Genomic DNA, 18,909 nt, shown 5'->3' on the forward strand with positions numbered 1-18,909 from the left:
GATTTTAGCCTTTTTATGACTGCACAAGGTGTAATGCAGCACTTCCAAAGGCTGTTCCAATAACTGTTCCTGGTTTTTTCTCACTGTAAACAGAGAACATAATTAAGGGTATGAAAGAAAACCAAACAAAAACCAAGGGGAAAAAAGTAAGAAATCAAAAGTATGGGTGTGATAAGCCATTATTCACTCTGTGAAAATGTGAAATAATTAAGGCAGGCTTAGTGCACAGTCTGCCTCTTAGGATCAATTTTAAGTGATGCTATTTTTTTTCTGCCTATGGCGTAGCCGGATAACCATGTCTTTATACACATCAGTTGATCTGGTGATATTTTATTATAATGAATTTGTGTTAAGCGACTGACATCTTTTGGGCAATGAAATGGATGTTGGAAGTCAACCAGCAGTTCTTGCTGTCAAACACCAGCATGCTGTGCAAAGTAACTCTGGGCTGGTTGCCTTAATTCCTTCTGTTTCAGTTTCCCAGCCTGTAGCAGTGGCAGCAGACTTGGCTGTGCTGGCTCTCCATGCTGCCCCAGAGCTCCAAAGCATCCGCTGGTGTAGCAGGGCCACAGGAGCAGGGACTGAAATAAAAGGTGTTAATTGCAGCCTGAATGCAGACAAGCATAGAGTCCTCTTTCCACTCAGTTGGCATCTCACCTAAGGAGTTCATGGATTCTCTTGCTACTCTGACTTCTTAAAATAAATAGAAAACAGAAATGAAGGCATAAATACCTGCTGCTGTCGTTATAACCAGTGTTTCTGCATTTGCATTTTGTTATCAGTTTCTGTTTTGCCATTGTAACATTTCATGATTTTTTAACATTTTGTTTCCTTTCTTTTTCTTCTTTAACATTTCCATTGCTTATTTCTCGTGCCCAGTGTACTGTGTCACCTCACCTAAGAAGGACGATAGGTATAGGGAGCCACCGCCCACCCCTCCAGGATATATGGGGATTTCTTTAGCCGACATAAAAGAAGGATCGCCCCACCACCCACACCTCAAACCTCCAGACTATAGTGTGGCAGTGCAGAGGTCAAAGATGCTGCACAGTGACCTCTCTAGACTTCCAGCAGCCGCTGTCGGTAGTGACCCGGCGCCTCCGCGGCACGGCCCGTCCAGCCCCAGAGCGGCAGAGCTGCCTGCCGCAGGTAGTGACGAGGATGGTAGGTGAACAGGGCTGGGGAGTGGGGCTGCAGGGGGCACTCACAGCCATGGCTGCCTTTCTCTTGGGTCCTCCTGCGAGACACAGAGAGGATTCAGTCTCTAAATACACGGTTGTGTTTGTGTGGCTGTGTGCACGTGTGTGCCATGCAGAGCTGTGTGCATGCACGCACATGTTCAAAGCAAGGAAGAATGCCTTCCCCTTAGAAAAAGCATGTTGGCACCAAAGTATATGGAAATAAATGAATTTACAAAAATATACATATAAGATCTCTAAAGTACAGCTGAGACACTTAAGAGCATGTAATTTTTTTTTTTCCTTTAAAGTTAGTCCCCTCTCAAACAGTGGTGGGACACTGACAGGCTACATGTGGAAAAACTCTAGCCTCCCTGGGTTAACTGGTGTCCCAGTGGTTTGGCTGGCATCAGGCTGATGGTCTAAAATGAGTGATTTGGATTTGAGTGTGCTGGCATTGAGCTGCCTAATGCCTCAGCAGTATTTTTGGAGATTGAGTTTCAAAATATTGAACAAAATAATACTGAACTTCTGTTCTTCTGGAGAGTGCATTTGATGAAACCTGTGTGCTCTGCCTAACTTGGCCTGACAGTGTCTCTTCCAGTTTGTTTTCCATGATCTTGTTTGAGGCAACAACCAGTGCTGCCAAGCATGGCATTTGTGGGGTGACCAAAATGTGGGAGGATTTTCCAATAAAGACTGCTCTTATATTGTGTCAAAGCTAACTTCAGGTCAGGGGAATTTCTGCTTTATTGTTTATCTGCTGGTTTGCTTTTAATTTCTGTGTACCAATGTGATCTTCTGTACCTTTTGCTGGTCAACTCTTTTTTTATTAGAATGTTGTGATAATTTCCTTCCATTTCAGTCTGATTCAAAATGAGCCTGTGTTTAGATTTAAAAAATTTCTGATGCAAAAGGATTGTATCTTGGCCCTTTAAAATGTGTAGTAGTTAACATACATATTAGTACTGTAGTTCAAACTTACAGTAAACATAAAATTGCCTGGCATTAATTCTGTTGTGCTTTTGATGTAAAAATAAGGGAGTCATTGCTTCAAGCATTTTTAATCAAATGTTTTCAAAGTTAAATTTAACTGTACACCTTTAGAGGCACCTATTTTACTATTTTTTAAGTGCTTGGCTAATTTTATTTGGGATAAAATGCCCACTGCATGGAAATTTGCTGGCTTTTTTCCCAAATCCATAGCTTTTGGCATACTGGGAGCTGCATGGTGATAATTTTAGGAGGATTTTCTGTTTTGCAATATGTCTTTATGGTGTGACCATCATACCTTAGACTGCAGAAGCTATGGATGCCCCATCTCTGGAAGTGCACAAGTCCAGGCTGGATGGGGCTTGGAGAAACCTGGATGGTGTCCCTGCCTATGGCATGGAGTTGGAATGAGATGCTTTAAAGAGTTCCTTCCAACCCAAACCATTCTGTGATTTCCTGAGGATCTGATAAATGGTGATATGGAATGTGTAGTGATAATGACAGAGGCAGTGAAAACACGAAATTGTCGTAGACTCACTGTTACCACCTCACTGGGTGCTGGTCTGTGCCCTGTGTGCCTGAGGGGGGGACTGGTGGAATAACTGCCTGTTTCTTTATCTTGTTTTGCAGAAGATGAACAAGTATCAGCAGTTTAACCCTTGGGCTGTTTATACAAACCACTCACAACACAAGCATGTGGGAGAAGGTCTCATGGTTCTGTTAGCCACCGCTGACGACTTGCTGCTACTGACCTCAGACCTTGCCTCTGGCACAGACCAGAGGGAACGGGTTGGATCACCTCTTCACACCTTCCTTCACTCTGCCACCACCACCTAAGAAGCTATTTCTGCCTATGAAATAGAAAATCCTGTTCAAGGAATGTGCTGACTGCCTGGATACCAGCAGGGGTACCCAGGGATGGACCGAGTTTGGTGCATTGGGGAGGACCAGTTGTCACCACCACTTGAAACTTGGGAGCATTTTTCTGTATGATACCATATAATCCTTTGGTAGTTTCCATTGTTGTTATTTTCTACATGACCGTTATAAGTCTGAGAGTGTATTTTATGAACTTCAAAAAAAAGAAAAAATTATATCAAGATGTCAGCAAAAGCAAAGGATGTTGCTGAAGTATCTGAAAATAATTTATTAATTTAATATTTTTAAATGGGAGTTTCCTTTATGTGCATTGGGAGTGCTCTGGTTGGCTAATATAAATGTTTAGTCAATGTGACAGTAAATTAGCTACACGTCAACTGTTGTGCTCTCGAAATAAACACAGAAAAGTAGAAACGGGTGCAGAAATTTACAGATTTTAGAGTGGGTTTAGATTTAATATGAATAGAGCCCAGTGCCCTGCAGAGCAGTGTCTGTCAAGCCAGCACTCCTGCTGTTCCCCTCCTGCATGGACACAGCAGAAACCTCCCGTCCAAGAATTTTAGAAATTATTTTAGCTGCCAGCCAACTAAGGCAACAGTTGGTGCTCTCCTCCCCTGTTTAAGTATGTTTGAAATGTGGAAGCTGTAGCTTATGGGGAGCATTTGGGGAGATCTGAAGCTTTCCCAAAAGAGTTTTAACCAGGTTTTGCAGAGTTCAACATGCAGAGCATGTTCTAAAACTCAAAACTCAGCTGTGTGTTGGGGTTTTTAAGATCATCTCACATGTCCTGGCCTTTTCCAAGAGTTGCAACAGGTTTTCGTGCAAAGGTTATCTTTGGGAAAAAAAACTAGAAATCACCTGTATTTCGCAATAATATTTGTGAAACTGAATAATAAATTATACAGTGCTTATAGAAGAACATAATGAATTTTATGATGGTTTAAAAAACCCTGTAGTGTTTATCAGGAAAATACAGATGATCTCGAACCATTTTTTAAATCCTAGTTAAAAGTCCTGATGTTGATGTCAGTGAGAGTTTTGACTTACAGCCAGCCAGTATTAACCCTTTATCCTCTAGTTTAACTATGATCAAAAGAATTGCTTCTTTGATTTTACTTTTAGCCAGCCAGAGCGCAGAGGGGTAGAACTGGAAATGCCTGCAGGTTCTTTTCTTTTTCCTTTCTTTCCTTCCTTCCTTCCATACATGACACCCCATTGTAGTGTTAAAATCAGACATCAATGTGTGAATATGTATTTAAACATTTAATTGTAAATCTTTGTTGTGATGTTTACAGCCTAAGCTAGAAAGATGATGTTTGTCATTTTTACAGTGCCTCAAAACTGATTTCAATATCCATAGTTGTGAAGAGCTTTAATGGGTTTTTTTTTTTTACCTATATGTGTGCAGGGGTGCAAGGTGAATACATTTTTGGAAAATGCCACAAGTACCAAAAACAACCCAAAGCCTTTGATGTGCTTTCTCCATAGTAGCTAGGGGCTGATGCAGCCAGGTGCATGTGAATGACCCAGCCTGTGTCTGCCTTCAGAGCAGTGCCAGGTTCAACATTGTCTGGAATGTACCTGTCATGATAGGAACTGGGAAGGTGTAAATGAACAGTGATGTTGAGGAAGAGAATTCCTAATTTATAACTCACTGGTTGGCTCTATGAATTTGTGGCACAAATATCAGAGAAGCAAATGGTTCAAAAAATATATTAAAATCCACTTGAGGTATGGCTTAATAAATGCATTTTGCTTTCTCAAGGCCTTAATGTGTATAATGAACTTGCACAGGTCTTAATGACTAAAGATTAATGTTTCAAAGCAATGCAGGGCAGAGTAGGTGTTTTCAGCACATGCAATATTGATAATAGAATTCTGGAACTCATATTCCTGTGGGATGTAAATCCAGGTCCTGCCATCCCTCTGTCACCTGTAGTTGCTTGTTAACTTCTACATGGAAACAGCAGGCTTTGAGTTCCATCAGAAATCATCTGCATTGTGCCAGGTGAATGAAACCATACAGTTCTTGGATTTGGGGGGGAGCTGCAGCTTATTCCAGCCTGTTGAACAGAAGCATAGGGGATGGGGTTTACTAAAGTGGCTTCCTTTTACCCCAAAAACCAATAGTGCTGCCTTTGAGGATGCAGGGAACCCCTGTGGGGAACAGGGTCAGGGCTTTCTGGCAGTCAGCAAGAGCAGCTGAATAAGTCACCCATGGAAACATGGTGTTTGATGGTGTTTGCACATTGACAGGATCTGTGTGTTCCACAGGGATTGGCCAACACTGAAAAGTTCTGGAATGAGTGAAAGTCTCACTAACAGTATTTTTTAATAGCCAACACAGCTGGTGTACATAAATCATACATGAACTATGGACAGATGAACTGCTCCTGCTACTCCTGCCTTGCAGTGTGGCTTCTCTGCTGCTCCTTGCTGGGGTTTTTGTTTGTTTGTTTTTAACTCAACCGATCACATTGATTGGGGCCAATAGCCAAATGTAGAGTGTCTGGTGTGGGTTTGAAGAGACATTATCCCTTTTTTTGTAATGCAGACAGAAGCAATATGGTGGCTAGTACCTGTTGTACATTGCTTTGTTGAAGTGATGTCTTCTGGACCACAGATCCCTGACTTTATACCTCTGCTAGGTTCTTCTAACTTGGGCTCTGATGCTGATAAACAGTTCAGGTGCCTCATGCCATGTTCTTCCACTGCCATACCTGGGTTTGCACACTTGCTGCTTGTAGTTTGCTCCTGACTTGTTGGTGAAAGGTGCATTTCAGATTTCTATGATTTAAGCACACAGTGTTCTGTTATAAATCTTAAATTTCCAAATAATTCCTGAGAAAGCAGTGTAGTTTGGTAAAATTGAATTGGCTTCTCCAGTTTCAGAAAGGGGAAAAGGAGATCACTGGGCCTCTGAGCATCATGTTCATCTCCCAAGTACACAAAAGAATGGAAAGACAATGGCTGTGGATGTTTGCAGTTCATGGTTTTGCAGTGTGGACAGGTTTTGAGTGTTTGCCAGCAGTGGACAGTGTGGGGCTTTCCTGGCTCCTTCCTTTTGCCTGTACTCAGATAAGTTTGTAGGTATGACCTCACCTTGAGTCCTGTGTGTGATTTTTGGGCATCATGACATGAAAAAGACATGAAGCTATTAGAGAGCATCCAAAGGAGGCCACGAGGATGGGGAAGGGTCTGGAGGGGGGAAGCCTTATGAGAAATGGCTGAGGGCACTTGGTCTGTTCAGCCTGGAGAAAAGGAGACTGAGGGGAGAGAGACCTCTTTGCAATCTGCAGCATCCTCCTGAGGGGCAGCACTGATCTCTTCTCTCATGACCAGGGACAGGTCAGGAGGGAATAGCCTGAAGCTGTGTCAGGGGAGGTTGAGTGTTAGGAAAAGGTATTCCAGCCAGAGAGTGCTGGCACTGAGCAGCTCCCCAGGGGAATGGTCACAGCCCAGGGCTGCCAGAGCTCCAGGAGAGTTTGCCAGTGCTCTCAGACACAGGGTGGGGTGGCTGGGAATGGTGCTGTGCAGGGCCAGGGGTTGGACTCGATGATCCTGACAGGTCCCTTTCAGCTCAGCAGATTCTGTGGTGCCAGGTGGGTGATGCTTCCCTGGGAGCTGGTCAGAGCCATTGTTTGGGGTGGGATGCTCTGGGGGCTGTCTGAACCTGCTGGAGGCAGAGGGTGTCCCCAGGGGCTGAACACACCAGTGATGCCACTTGCAGAGGGGCCTTTGGGGTGTTCCAAAACCTCTTTTGTGATGTTCTGAGTAATTTTACTGCAGGCAACAGTGGAAATACAACCCTATCATTTAAGTTTTTATAAAACATTAGAATTTTTGAAGGATACACTTAACACTGCCTTTGCAAAAAGAGAAGAAAAAAGGGATACTCTCTCTTTAGAAAAGCTTTACCCGTTATATTTTAGAATGCTTGTATAGGGGGTAATCTATCTTGAATTCCCAACCCAGCTTTTGCTTCAGTTGTGCTTTTTATTGTTTTATCTTTATTTCTGATATACCTGGAATGCAGTTTAGCTTGGTATTAATTAAATTCTAAATATGTGAGCATATTGGCAAAACTGCACAGATGTAATAATATTCCAATAGCAATTGTACTGCACAAGTCAGTGATTGTAAAGTATTCTGTAACAAGCAATGTTTGTCTCCTATTTTTTTATACCTCTTACACTTATGTCTTTTAGAAAGACAGTGCCTCTGTATGCTTTTTGTATTTTTACTGAGTGATTGTAAATATTTGTTATATTTTTGGTTAAGAGAATGTTTAAAAGTACTGTTTATTATCCAATCTATTAATATGTTGGAATCAATAAACAATCAACATGTATTAATTGTTTTCAGCAGCTGTTTTCTGGCAGCATTGGAGGATGGAGCTGAGGTGGTACAGAGCTGGGGAGAGCCTGGTGGGAGTGATGATGATCCTGGGATCAAAGAGGAGCCACCACTGAGTGATGTTGTGTCTTCACAGTGAGGACAGACACGTGGTGAGAGGGCTGGAGCTCCTGTTCTCTGAAAAGGAGACAGGAGAAGGATCTGTGGAGACCTGAGAGCCCCTCTCTGTGTCTGAAAGGGCTCCAAGAGAGCTGGAGAGGGACTCTGGACAAAGGGGAATGGCTTTACTGTCAATGATTGTTCTTGATTTTAGGAAGAAATTGTTGCCTGTGTCAAGGTGATGCCCTGGCACAGTTGCCCAGAGCAGCTGTGGCTGCCCCATCCATGGAGCTGTTTAGGGCCAGGTTGGAGCAGCCTGGGACAGTGGAAGGTGTTCAGGGTTGGGGTGTTGGACTAGGTGACCTTGAAAGGTCCTCCCCACCCAAACCCAAACCATTCTGTAATTGTGTGATCTCCCCCGGGTGCTGTGGCTGTGCCTGAGCTCAGGGGCCCTGGGCAGCCTGTGGTGCCTCCAGGCCCTGTGCAGCACACAGATGGAACAGTGTGCTGGCCCAGAGCTGAAAACTGCCCTTTCCACCCCCTCACTTATCTTCACACCTCAGGGATGCTGAAGGAGAGATGGGCAGGGGCAGCAGGAGCTGTGCTGGCCTCCCTGCCCTGGCTGCCATGGCCACTTCTCACTGCACTTTCCCTCCTGTTCTGGTAATGCAAAAGCTATGTGGGAACTTTATGGGAAAGGACTTTTTTTTTCACGGACAGGACACTTGTGTAATGGTTGTTTTGCTGGCAAGCAGTCTACAACTTCTTGTCCTTTGCTCCCCCAGTGCAAATGGCATTTTCCTGCCTTCCTGCCTGTGCAGCCCCTTTCCCTGTGCAGTACATGGGGATTTGGCTGCACCTCTGCTGCAGTCAGATTAGAGTTGACTTGTATTTTCACCATTTTACTCATCCCAGTGGGACTTTTCAGTCTTAGAATCACAGAATCGTTTGGGTGGAAAGGGACTTCACCCACTTAAAAATTTCTGCCATGGGCAAGGATGCCTTCACCAGTCAGGTTGATCAATCAGAGCCCTGGTAAGCCCCACCTTGTTCTCAGAATCTTGTTCAAAACCAGCCTGGTTTTGTTCCTGGGAATCGTTGAATTTCAGCGGTTTCTGGGAGGTGGTAAGGTTTTTAATTTTCTTTTTTTTTTGGGGGGTTGGTTTTTTTTTTTTTAATTTTTTTTTTTGTTGTTGTTGTTGTTAAACTTCTGAAAACTTCCCTTTTTTACAGAAGGAAGAGGAGCAGAGCTGCCACAAGAGGCCAGCATTGCCTCTGTTTTTGTGAGTGCCTGTGTTAGTGTAGAAACACACAATCACAGGGTGACTATATGCAGGTGCTTTTATTGAAGAGCTCTGAGAATTAGGGGCACAAACCCAAATCTGACTCTGACATGGATTCGAGATGGACATGTTTTTATACCCTTTTCATTACATAACTATAAATTAATTATTAAACCCATATTGTTCTATTGCATACATTGATCTTATCCAAGATGTATTCTTGTAATTTTCATCAGGACCCCAAACATCCTTTCTCATTATTCTTGTTACGATCACATAGTTTCTCATGATTCTTATTACAATTAAACAATAATCAGATTAAATTACCAAACAATCATTACATTTAGCAATCATATTTTTTATCTTATGATAATTATGCAGGTGCAGTTTCACATGATCTAATAAAGACAAAGCTCAACATTTGTTCCCAGGGCCTAGTTTCCTTTCCCAGCCCTACCAGACCCAGCCTTTCTTTCCACCCCCTGAATCTGTTGTATACAATTCCCATGTGTTTATTAACATTTTAACCCTGCACTATCAGCCATGCAGGCTGTGCAGGGGCTGTGCATGCTGTGGCTGTGATGCTCAGCACCCTGGGGGTGGCACTGGGGACATTGCCCTGGTGCTCTCCATTCCTGGGCTGTGCTGGACCCTTGGCAGTGTCTGCAGGGACAATGTGGAGCTGTGCAGTGCAGGAGGATCTCAGTCTTAGCAGGTCATTTTCCATTTAGAACTTTCCAGGGCTGTCTGGTGCCTGGTCCCCAATTTCTCCTTTACGTGCCTGGATGATCCCTTTTCATCCATGATAGTTATCCTGCCTTGGGGAAGCCTTGTCCTCTTCACTGCTCTCCATCCACTGTGCCAGAGGGAGGCTGGAGTATTTTTTCCCATGGCAGAAGCATCAGCAGCTGGCAGGACAGTGTGGGAAGGCAGCAAGCAGCTCTCAGATTGTGTTGGAGGTGTGGTGCCAGGATGGTCTGTCTGCAGCCAGCAATTCCTTGTGTAAAACCAAATGGAGGATAAGCAGTCTCATTAGTGAGCAATCCACTTAATGAGTTACTTGGATTTTCTCTTTCACCTTCTCTTTTTAGGTGGTGGAAACCCAGCATACTATGTGTAGCATTACCTTCCATCCTCACATTCCATGTCCAAGCATTTGGGTTAGACCTGGTGCTGTTGGAGTGGTGGAAGCTTCTTGCTTTGATGGAGTTCATATTCCCTGTCCTCAAGGGCTTCTGAAGCTGCACTGAGTGCATCATGGAGCTGCTGACCTAAACTTGAATGTATTTCCTGGGGACACTCAGCCAAGGCTTGTTCTGATTTTCTGCTGGAGAGTCAGTATCAATTGGATTTTACTGGGAAGAGGTAACAATTGCTTGTTATACTGCAGTAGTGTTATTTGCTCATGGCAAAGTTGAGAATTGCCCCTCCAAAGTAAATATTAAAAGAGAGATGAATTCTCTCTCCCTGCACAGAAGATTGCTGGCCCAGCAGATGCTGCCTGCTGGAAACAGGATTTCTTTTTGCTGTGAGGAAGAAGGCAAGAACTGCTCTGGCAGCAGCAGGGTCACAGCCTGAGGTGTCCCCACCACCTGGGGACTCACCAGGAGGGCTCTGCAGGCAGGGTCAGTCAGTGCTGTCAGCCACTCATCATTTATTAAGCAGGTACAATGTGTTGGAGAGACCATGTTTGAGCACCAGGAGGACTAAAACCTGTCTCTGCACCTTTCTTGTTGACTTCTTGTTGAAGGTTGACTTCCTGCGCTTTTGAGGATGGAGTAAATAAATTTCTCCTCATCCAGCCTTAATTCAGGAGGAGCACTTCAAGTCTGTGGTGTTTGTGCTATGTGCTTTCAGGCTGTGGCATCAGCTCTTGTGGTTTGACCCAGAATTTCCAGTATTTTTAGTTTTTCTGAAGATCCAGATCCTGGAGGCACGTGAAGACATGAGCTGATGACATTTGAGGGTCGGGGGGAGGGTCTGTAAAGCACTTCTTGCTGCTACAAAAACTTTGAAAACACAAACTATAAAAAGAATTCTTAAAAAAACCCCCAAAAAACAGTGTGAAGGAAATGAAGACCCATATTGATTTAACCTGCCCCTGGCTCTCATCAGCACTGAGCTACTGGCTCCTGATGCTGAATTCCCTGAATCCCCACAGCTCATCAACAGAAAAACACAGTGTCTTTCCCCAAGGTACTGCCCTGAAGACTTTTACTTGTCTGAGAGAGTCAACACTCCTGGAAATGAAGGGAGAACCAAGTTGTTTGTACAAGATGAATGTTAAATGGGCTCCACAAAGATTTCTGTTCATTCCCCTGAACTTGTGAGAGGAGGAGGATAATTACCAGTGTCACAGTGCTGCAAGTCAGTCTTGGTTTGGAAAAGAGGGAGAAATATGGTAATAATTGAAGTTCCAATGTAGATATAGTTGCATCTAGCACTTAGGAGTAGCAATAAAGATGAAGGTTGTAATTGTATATGCAATTTCAAAGCTCACAACATATTTTTTTATGCTCAAACATCTGTTTTAGGATCAGAGCAGAGTGTCACATAACTGGCTTATTTTTATATCTATCAGTTAGGCACCATCAAGTTTATTATAAATTCAAACTCATTTATGTAAACACGACCTGGCTTGAACAGCTCCACAGAAGGATGATCCTGGGTGTGTTTGGAGCAGCAGAACTCCAGCTGGGAGATGGCCCTTGCAGGAAGGTGACAGTGTTTTGCTTAGGAAAAACTCTGCCAGGATATCAGGGGTTGATGAAGGTTTTCATGGCCTGCTTGCCCAGGATTGTGAGCACACCTTGTCTTCAATTCAGTGTATTGTGGTTTTGGGTAAATGCAGCACTAATGCTTGGCTGCAATGTGATGGTTCCTCTCCTTTCTCTCATGTGATTTCCAGTGTTAGCAGTGAAGCTGGTAGAGGGGAATGTCTCATGGTAGGCTTCTGCTTCAAGGACAAAAGGAGTGATGAAGGACCTGGTATTAGGAAGGAATTCTTGCTTGTGAGAGTGGTGAGGCCCTGGCACAGGGTGCCCAGAGAAGCTGTGGCTGCCCCATCCCTGGAAGTGTCCAAAGCCAGGTTGGACAGGGCTTGGAACAATCTGGGATTGTGGCAGGTGTCCCTGCCCATGGCAATGGGTAGAATAAGGTGAATTTTATGAGCTCTATATGGGAGGTGCTGTGCAGGTGCCATCCAGTGTGGGTTTCCCAGGCTGCTCCTGCAGGGAAAAAGGTTTCAGAGCTTTTGGGGAGCAGCAGCACCCCCAGCTCCTCTTGGGTGGTGTTCAGGTGGATTTGTTGTTTTTTCCCAGCTGTCTCATGTTGGGATGCTGGGAACCCTTCTTGCCACTGCAGCTTTGTGCCAGGCTGTGGTGCCTGGGCAGGCTTTGTGCTCCCTGCCCAGCTTGTCATCTCCCATGGGATCCTTTCCCTCACCTGCATCATCATGTGGCTGTGCTGACTGTGCCTCTTATCAACTAGCCTGGGAGACACCTTGGCCATTTGCCTTCACTGTCTGCAGAGGGAAGTAATTAAATTTAGTAGCAGTCACCACCCATTTTACAGCAGTACTAATTAAATGTAATTGGAGGTGTGACATCTAAACAAGACTGTATGGTTTTTAAATGTTTCACATTGAGATAAACAAATAAATAACTAAGGACATGCAAAAGCAGTGTGTGATGTGAACCTGTGATCCTACTTGGCCTCCCTTGGTGGTGTCCATTACCAGGGACACACCTCTGCCCTGGCTCAATTGAACAACGCTGCCACTAATGGGTGGGAGAAATCTGGTGTTCAAGTACCTTGTTTCATCAGCAAAGGAAGGTTTTAAAAATGAAATCAGCAGCAGAAGCTGGGGAAGCTGTTGGATTCCTGCTGTCTTATCCCTGGAGGAGGCTGTTCCATTGCAGATCTTCTCACAGTAGGATGAGGAGGATGGTGCCTCATCTCCTGACTTTGCTGTAAAACCTTTGCTATGTGTAGAGACCTTCCTGACTGAAGCAGTTATTAAAAGTAACTTAATTGTCAGGAAATTATACAGTTTAATAAACAGGCCTTCAGTGGGGTTTTCAGAGGTGCAGAAACATGGTCAGTTGGAACTTACCAATTAAAAACACTCAATTCAGTCATGGCTCTTCTCCTCCAGCCTAGGGTAAATATGAACCAAGAAATTCAGTAGCTGATGCTTCTGTTACCTGTGCCCTTTCCTACCCCATGGAAATGTCACCTGTGGCCAGAGGGAGCTGTCCTGTGCTGATGAGAGCCCTGGGAAGAGAGAGGGCAGCATTAGTACCTGCTCTTGGGTGCCTTGGGTTGTTTGAATGCATGAATGTCACCCTGGAAGGTGTGACCTGGACCCTTATGGGGCATTAAATGTGCAGCACAGCCCTGGAGCTGTGGGGTGTGTTTTATTTGCAGGATTTATTATTCCAGGCAAAGGGAATGCTGTGTGGCACCATGCTGATCCACAAGGGGCAGTGACACTGCTGGAGAACCCACTGCTGACTAGCAAAGGTGGGGAGGAGTAGAATGTGCTGGGTTAATATTTTAAAATCTGAATTGTTATTTCACAGATGGCTGAACTGGCAGATGAAGAAGTTCAGTGCTGTGGTTTGTGTGCCAGTTGTTTGGCACCAGGTGATTACACAAGTAATGCAAACACAAATGACTTGGAGGTGTCATTATTTGTTTCATCTAGTCCTGTCAAACAAGCCAAGTCACTGCAGGGGACACCCCTGCAGTTAACCCAGGTCTGCCTGTGGTGCTGTCTCTGGCTTTAGCTGTGGGTTGGGTTCCCACTCTGTCACTGCTGGCTGCCAGGACTGCCTGTAGGGAGTGTCAATAGCCAGCCAGGCTTTTCACTGGGCAAATGATGTGTGGCCAGCTTGGATTCCTCAGATCAATAACTCAGTGACAGCTCGAGGGCTTGGAAACAGCATTAAGGCCGACACCACTGTTTTGTGTATTGCAAGGGATCGAAGAACACCAGGGCCTGAATTGCAGAGCTCCATCACTCTGTCAGGGCTGTAAGCATGAATATAAAGTGCTGTGGAAGAATGTGTGGCCTCTTTGAAAGGTGAAAAGGAAATGCTGAACACTTGGACTTGCCCTGTCCTGGGGAATGGACATGGGAGCCGAGACCAATTTCCAACAAGTGACATATCTGGTCACTTTGCCCATCCAGCAGCTGGAGGAAGGACAGGTTTGGGTTGGAAGGGACCTTACAGATCACCAAGTTCCAACCAGCTCCCATGTTCCCATGAGCAGGGACACTTCCAGGCCAATATGAATTGAGGTTTCTAAACTCCCAGAGGAAGAACTCCTGGATAGAGGATGCAATCCTTGTACATTGCAGTATTTGTTGTGAGCAGCGGGGCATCTGTTTGCCTTATGGCCAGGATCCACAGGAAACTCATTTTCTACTTATGCTGATAACATTTGCTATGCAATAGAATACTGTTTAATCTCTATTTGGGACTTTTTTCATCTCTCAACACATTTTTTTGCTTCTGTTCCTGAAATCCATATGCGTGGTGAGTCAAGTGCAAAGATCCTGTGGCACAAAGCTCATGTGGAGTTTACAGGGGTGTTCTTCATGCTTTTATTCCAGGTCTTGCATTTAATCCAGTATAGCTGGTTCTTAAATGCTGCCTCTTCTGAAAGATATTTAAAGAAATATAAATTCTGAACATATTCTCTCCAAAGAACAAATGCAACTGTTGTACCTGGAATGGTTAAATTTTTGTTGCAGCCTAGAGTTCCTCTCCTTCCTTTTGCATTTTAGTTACTCTGATTTCTGTTCTTTTAAAAGCTACTAGTTGTTTTAATGCATCAAATTTTTGTCTTTTGGAAGCAAATGCCTAGGGAGAAATTTTAATATTGCTTTTTCTAATTGCTGGGAAGTAAAAGTTAAGCAAGATAATCAGGCATTGAGTAGAGCTGGCAGATGACAGTCATTACAGACAGAAAAGTCTGGTGTCACTTCTGAGAAGGTTTAGTGTAGCAGTAGTAAAACCAGCACAATGTCATTAGAGTCTTTATAGGAAAAACATTTTGGAAGTTGGCTCTGAATCTCAGTGAAGTCTGTGCAAACACACTTGCTCACTTTCAAAGCCTAAATAAAATCCAAGATGATTGCTAAGCTACTCATAAGGTCAGAGGAAACTCCCTGTATGGGCTTATCCATGTAAAAGGAATAAGAAAACACTTGACCAAAAGGCCAAACTAACCCTGATGCCTGAAGAAACAGCACAATAAAAGCCTTCATAAAAAGGGAAGTTTGGTTAGTGAAATTGTGATGGAACAATTCTGTTACCCCATGGAATGTGAGTGTCTCTACAGAGCTCAGCAGCAGCAATCACTCTACTGAGATGTTGACTTGTGTCCTTGTCCTTCAAGCTCTATCTAAATGTATATCTATAATTCAACACATATGTATCTGTTTGACATCTTGCAGCCTTTTAATAGATGTCATTTGCCTGTGAACAAAATTTTTCCCCATCCCAACCATCAGCTGCCTTTGCTGACTAATCAAGATGTGGCCTTGTCCTGCTCTCGTAGCTGGAGGGGATTTGTGCAGCTCTGTTGGGTTTTGTCATTCATTTGGATGCTTTTCCAGTGTGTTGTGCACCTGTCCAGTGTCAAATACATGTTGCCCACAGCAGCATTTAATAGACTTTCTGATGTCAATGGAAAGTCAGTAACTCAAGATCTTAATTGCAGGATATGTCTGGGTCCTGGCTCACAGATGATATTTTCTGTGTCAAATAACTTCAGATATTTGGGACAACAAAACTAGAATATTGTTTTCTCTATGGCTCTAGGAAAGAAAAATAACATTTTGAGATCCAGTGGTATAATAGCCTTTTTTTTTTTTTTTTTTTTGGAGAAAGAGCTGCAAGGTGGGTCCTTTTCTCAGCACAGTGAAACATTTACCAAATTGTTCCAGCAAGTCAGTTTTGTAGAATAAAAGGAGAAGCACTGGAGAATTCTCATTTGTGAGATGAGAAAGGAAAAGGTGATGTATAGACAAAAATACTGATTAAAAGCTACATTCGTCCTTATGAGAGGAATTCAAAATATCCTGGTGTAGCAGGTTGTGTGGAGGAGGGTCACCTTTTCATGTAGTTGATTATTGAGCTAATACTATCATTAATCAGTCTACAATTGAATGTATAACTAGCTGAGGCTCAAATTCTCTCTCCTGATTTTCAGAGCCCTGCACCAGAATTAATCCTGGCAATTTGTGAAACCAGGGCTGGAAATCAGTAATTTTAAATCCCTTAAAGCTGTTTCCCTGCCTGGGGGAAGGAGGGGCGGAGTGCTGATGGCATCTGCCCTTTTGGTTTACAGCTGGAATCTCAGTTAAGTGAGACCCCAGGGCAGAATTGTAAGTATAAGGTGTAAGTATGGATGCTGCTGGGCATGGCAGGCACCACAAATAGCAGAACCTCCAGGATAAATGTTCTTTCCTTTGCATATGTACTAAATCCAGAATCTATTGTGGTTTTAAGAAAAAATAAGACTTTCAGAGACATCAATAAACAGAGCTAAATCCAGCTGTTGATGTGGCCAGTGGTTTTGGGCTCTTAACATTCAGCCATAACACTGGCAGAACTGCTCAGACCAAAAGATGGCACTATTTTTCTATTTCACTGCAAAGGAAATCAATCTCTAAATCATATTCATTCATTGTCAAACCTCTCTCAAAACCACTATTTTTCTGAGGCTTTACATACAGCAAAGTCCATTATTGTGAAGGCCAAATTGCTGCCAAAAAGGTCTTCAGCTGAAAAATATATATCTATAAACTAATAACATCATCCTGATGAACGATAACACAGGGGAGGACTTTTTCTCAATTATTAATGGCCAATGTTTTTTATATTGTTGTGTTGAGTCCAAGAAGCCTTGATTTAGAGAGGCAGCTTTTCAACATGAATGGTACTTCAACCAGCATTTTATAAATTTTGAAAAAAAAAAAAAAGAAAAAAAAAAAGAAAAGAAAAAAGATCCCTGGAATATTTTAAGTCCCTGTTAATATTAAAGAAGGGAAGCTGCAGGCTGTGGGAGAGGGATCAGACATGGGATCAGATGGCAGTGCTGCCATCCCAGAGGACATGAGAGCAAAGCTCAGGGTGCATTCAGGGTCTCCCCCAGGTGGGAGCACACCCTGAGAGTCCTTAGCTTAAAGCAATTCAGATCTTAGCTGAGACAGACTTGAGGTCTTGCTGCAGGTGAAGGTTCCTGATCCTCAGATCACTATAAAAGGTTCTTTCCTCTCAGCAAAAGGCAGGAGTCTGCCCCAGAGCTGAGCACAGGTCCCACAGCACCTCACCTCTGGTTGTCCAGCTGGATTAATTATTTAGGGTCAGTTTAGGATTTAGACACTCAATCATGGTATGTTACCTGTCTTTGATGCTGCACTTTGGCTGCCCTTCTTCTTCCCAGGTAAAGAATCACGGCATGTTATCTGGCTGGAGGAGGGTCCTCTGAGTGTCTGGGGGACACTGGGATATTCTCATTGCCTGGATTCCCTGGAGAAGCAGCTGACACAGCAGGGTTTCCTCAGTGTGGCTGGGAAAACCAGTGGCAGTATTTCTGTCTCATATAAAGTCCCTATAACTGTCTGAGACAGCCCAAGAAATGAAAATTTAAAGCAGAAGGGAGTAGCAACACTGAGTGCAGTGATTGTCTTGGGTTGCAATACAACATGTGACCAGAAATGTGTATCTGTCCCCATCTGTTGGAGCCGGGTGGGGCAGTAACCCTTATCTCTGTGGCACATATTATCTGCTAATGGGCCATCTTTAAACCAGCTGGGGCAATCATCTTTAGCTTTCCCACAGCCCATCCTCTGTCCAGGAGATATCTCCTGTTAATGGGCCATCAAGTCCCAGTGCAAGACTGATAAAATTACATCATCACACTGGGAGATGCTTCACCCAGGGGGAGGAGCCAAGAATTACCTACCAAGATAAAACCTGAGATTTGGAACATCAGGGTAGCCTTTTTCCACTGGATTCCAGAGGAAAACCAGACCTTTCCACATCATCCCTGGACCTTCAGAGGAAAACTGCACCTTCTCCAGGAGCACTGCTCCAGCTGAACCACATCTGCCACTGCAGGAGGATGCAGCCACCATGGAATGGGACTGCTACCAGCACCCTGACTGATGGGATGGCAGGTTGTTTTCTGACTCTGGCAGTGTTTTGGGGTTGTTCTTTGTAATACTGTATTTCTATTTTAATTTTCCTAGTAAAGAACTGTTATTCCTAATTCTCATATCTTTGCCTGAGAGCCCTTTAATTTCAAAATCATAATAATTTGGAGGGAGGGGGGTTACATTCTCCATTTCAAAGAGAAGCTTCTGCCATTATTGGACACCTGTCCTCCAAACCAGGACAGTGATCCAAAGAGACTCCTGTTCCCTGGTGAGGTCACTTAACCCAGCTGCTTAATTGGAGGTGATAATGTGGCATACATTTCATCTGGCAGTATCTATATTGCAGCTTTTCAAATAGGCTGAAAAGCTCAAGAATAGCAGAACAGCAGACCCCAGCAAAGACAAAGGGACGAAAACAAAGTTAATTTCATCAAGGAAATGCAGGAATAAAGGAATAGAGCTTTTCAGACCAGCCTCATTAAAAGTCTAGGCAAATTAGTGACATTATGGTTTATTAAATATTATTAAGCCAAGGACAAAAATACTTCATGCAGAATGCTCACAGCAATTGGAAAAAAAAAAAAAAAAAAAAAAAAAAAAAAAGCTAAGAAAAACTGTGTTTTCACCTAAATGCTGCCCTGTAATGTAATCATGAGATCTCTTGGTTGTAGCTTTTAAAACATTAGAACATTTACTAAACATAAATCTGGAATTGAATTCTCCATGTTGAACATTTCAGCTAAACATCCTGGGGGTGGTCTCATAAGTTCAGAGAAACACCAGCCAGTGAAATTATTTTTCAAGAGTCCATTTGTGGAGAAGAGTGTAACAGATTTTTATTTTTCCTTTTTTTTTTCTTGAAAGCTAATTTGCAGTGGTGCATGTGCGAGTGCATGCACATTGATTTTATTAATTAAAATTAAGAATGTACAAATCTGCCTCTGTG

The 18,909-nt window shown here is 43.5% G+C and overlaps 2 protein-coding genes across 4 annotated transcripts in view; both read left to right on the forward strand.

The window, feature by feature from the left end:
* The window catches only part of RAPGEF6 (Rap guanine nucleotide exchange factor 6), a gene marked incomplete at its 3' end in the record, with an annotated part of 117,353 nt that extends 109,952 nt beyond the window's left edge, over positions 1-7,401 (forward strand). The window contains exons 30-31 of one of the 2 annotated variants that reach the window (XM_079320080.1): positions 880-1,164; positions 2,802-7,401. In XM_079320080.1, coding sequence (XP_079176206.1) covers positions 880-1,164; positions 2,802-2,827 — 311 coding nt within the window. The remainder of the gene's footprint in view (positions 1-879; positions 1,165-2,801) is intronic. The other variant, XM_079320081.1, reaches the window with a different exon arrangement.
* Positions 1-18,909, forward strand: part of FNIP1 (folliculin interacting protein 1) — a 419,816-nt gene that overhangs the window by 187,251 nt on the left and 213,656 nt on the right. The window lies entirely within an intron of this gene.

This window comes from Erithacus rubecula (assembly GCF_903797595.1).
Source record: "Erithacus rubecula genome assembly, chromosome: 16".
NCBI lineage: Eukaryota > Metazoa > Chordata > Aves > Passeriformes > Muscicapidae > Erithacus > Erithacus rubecula.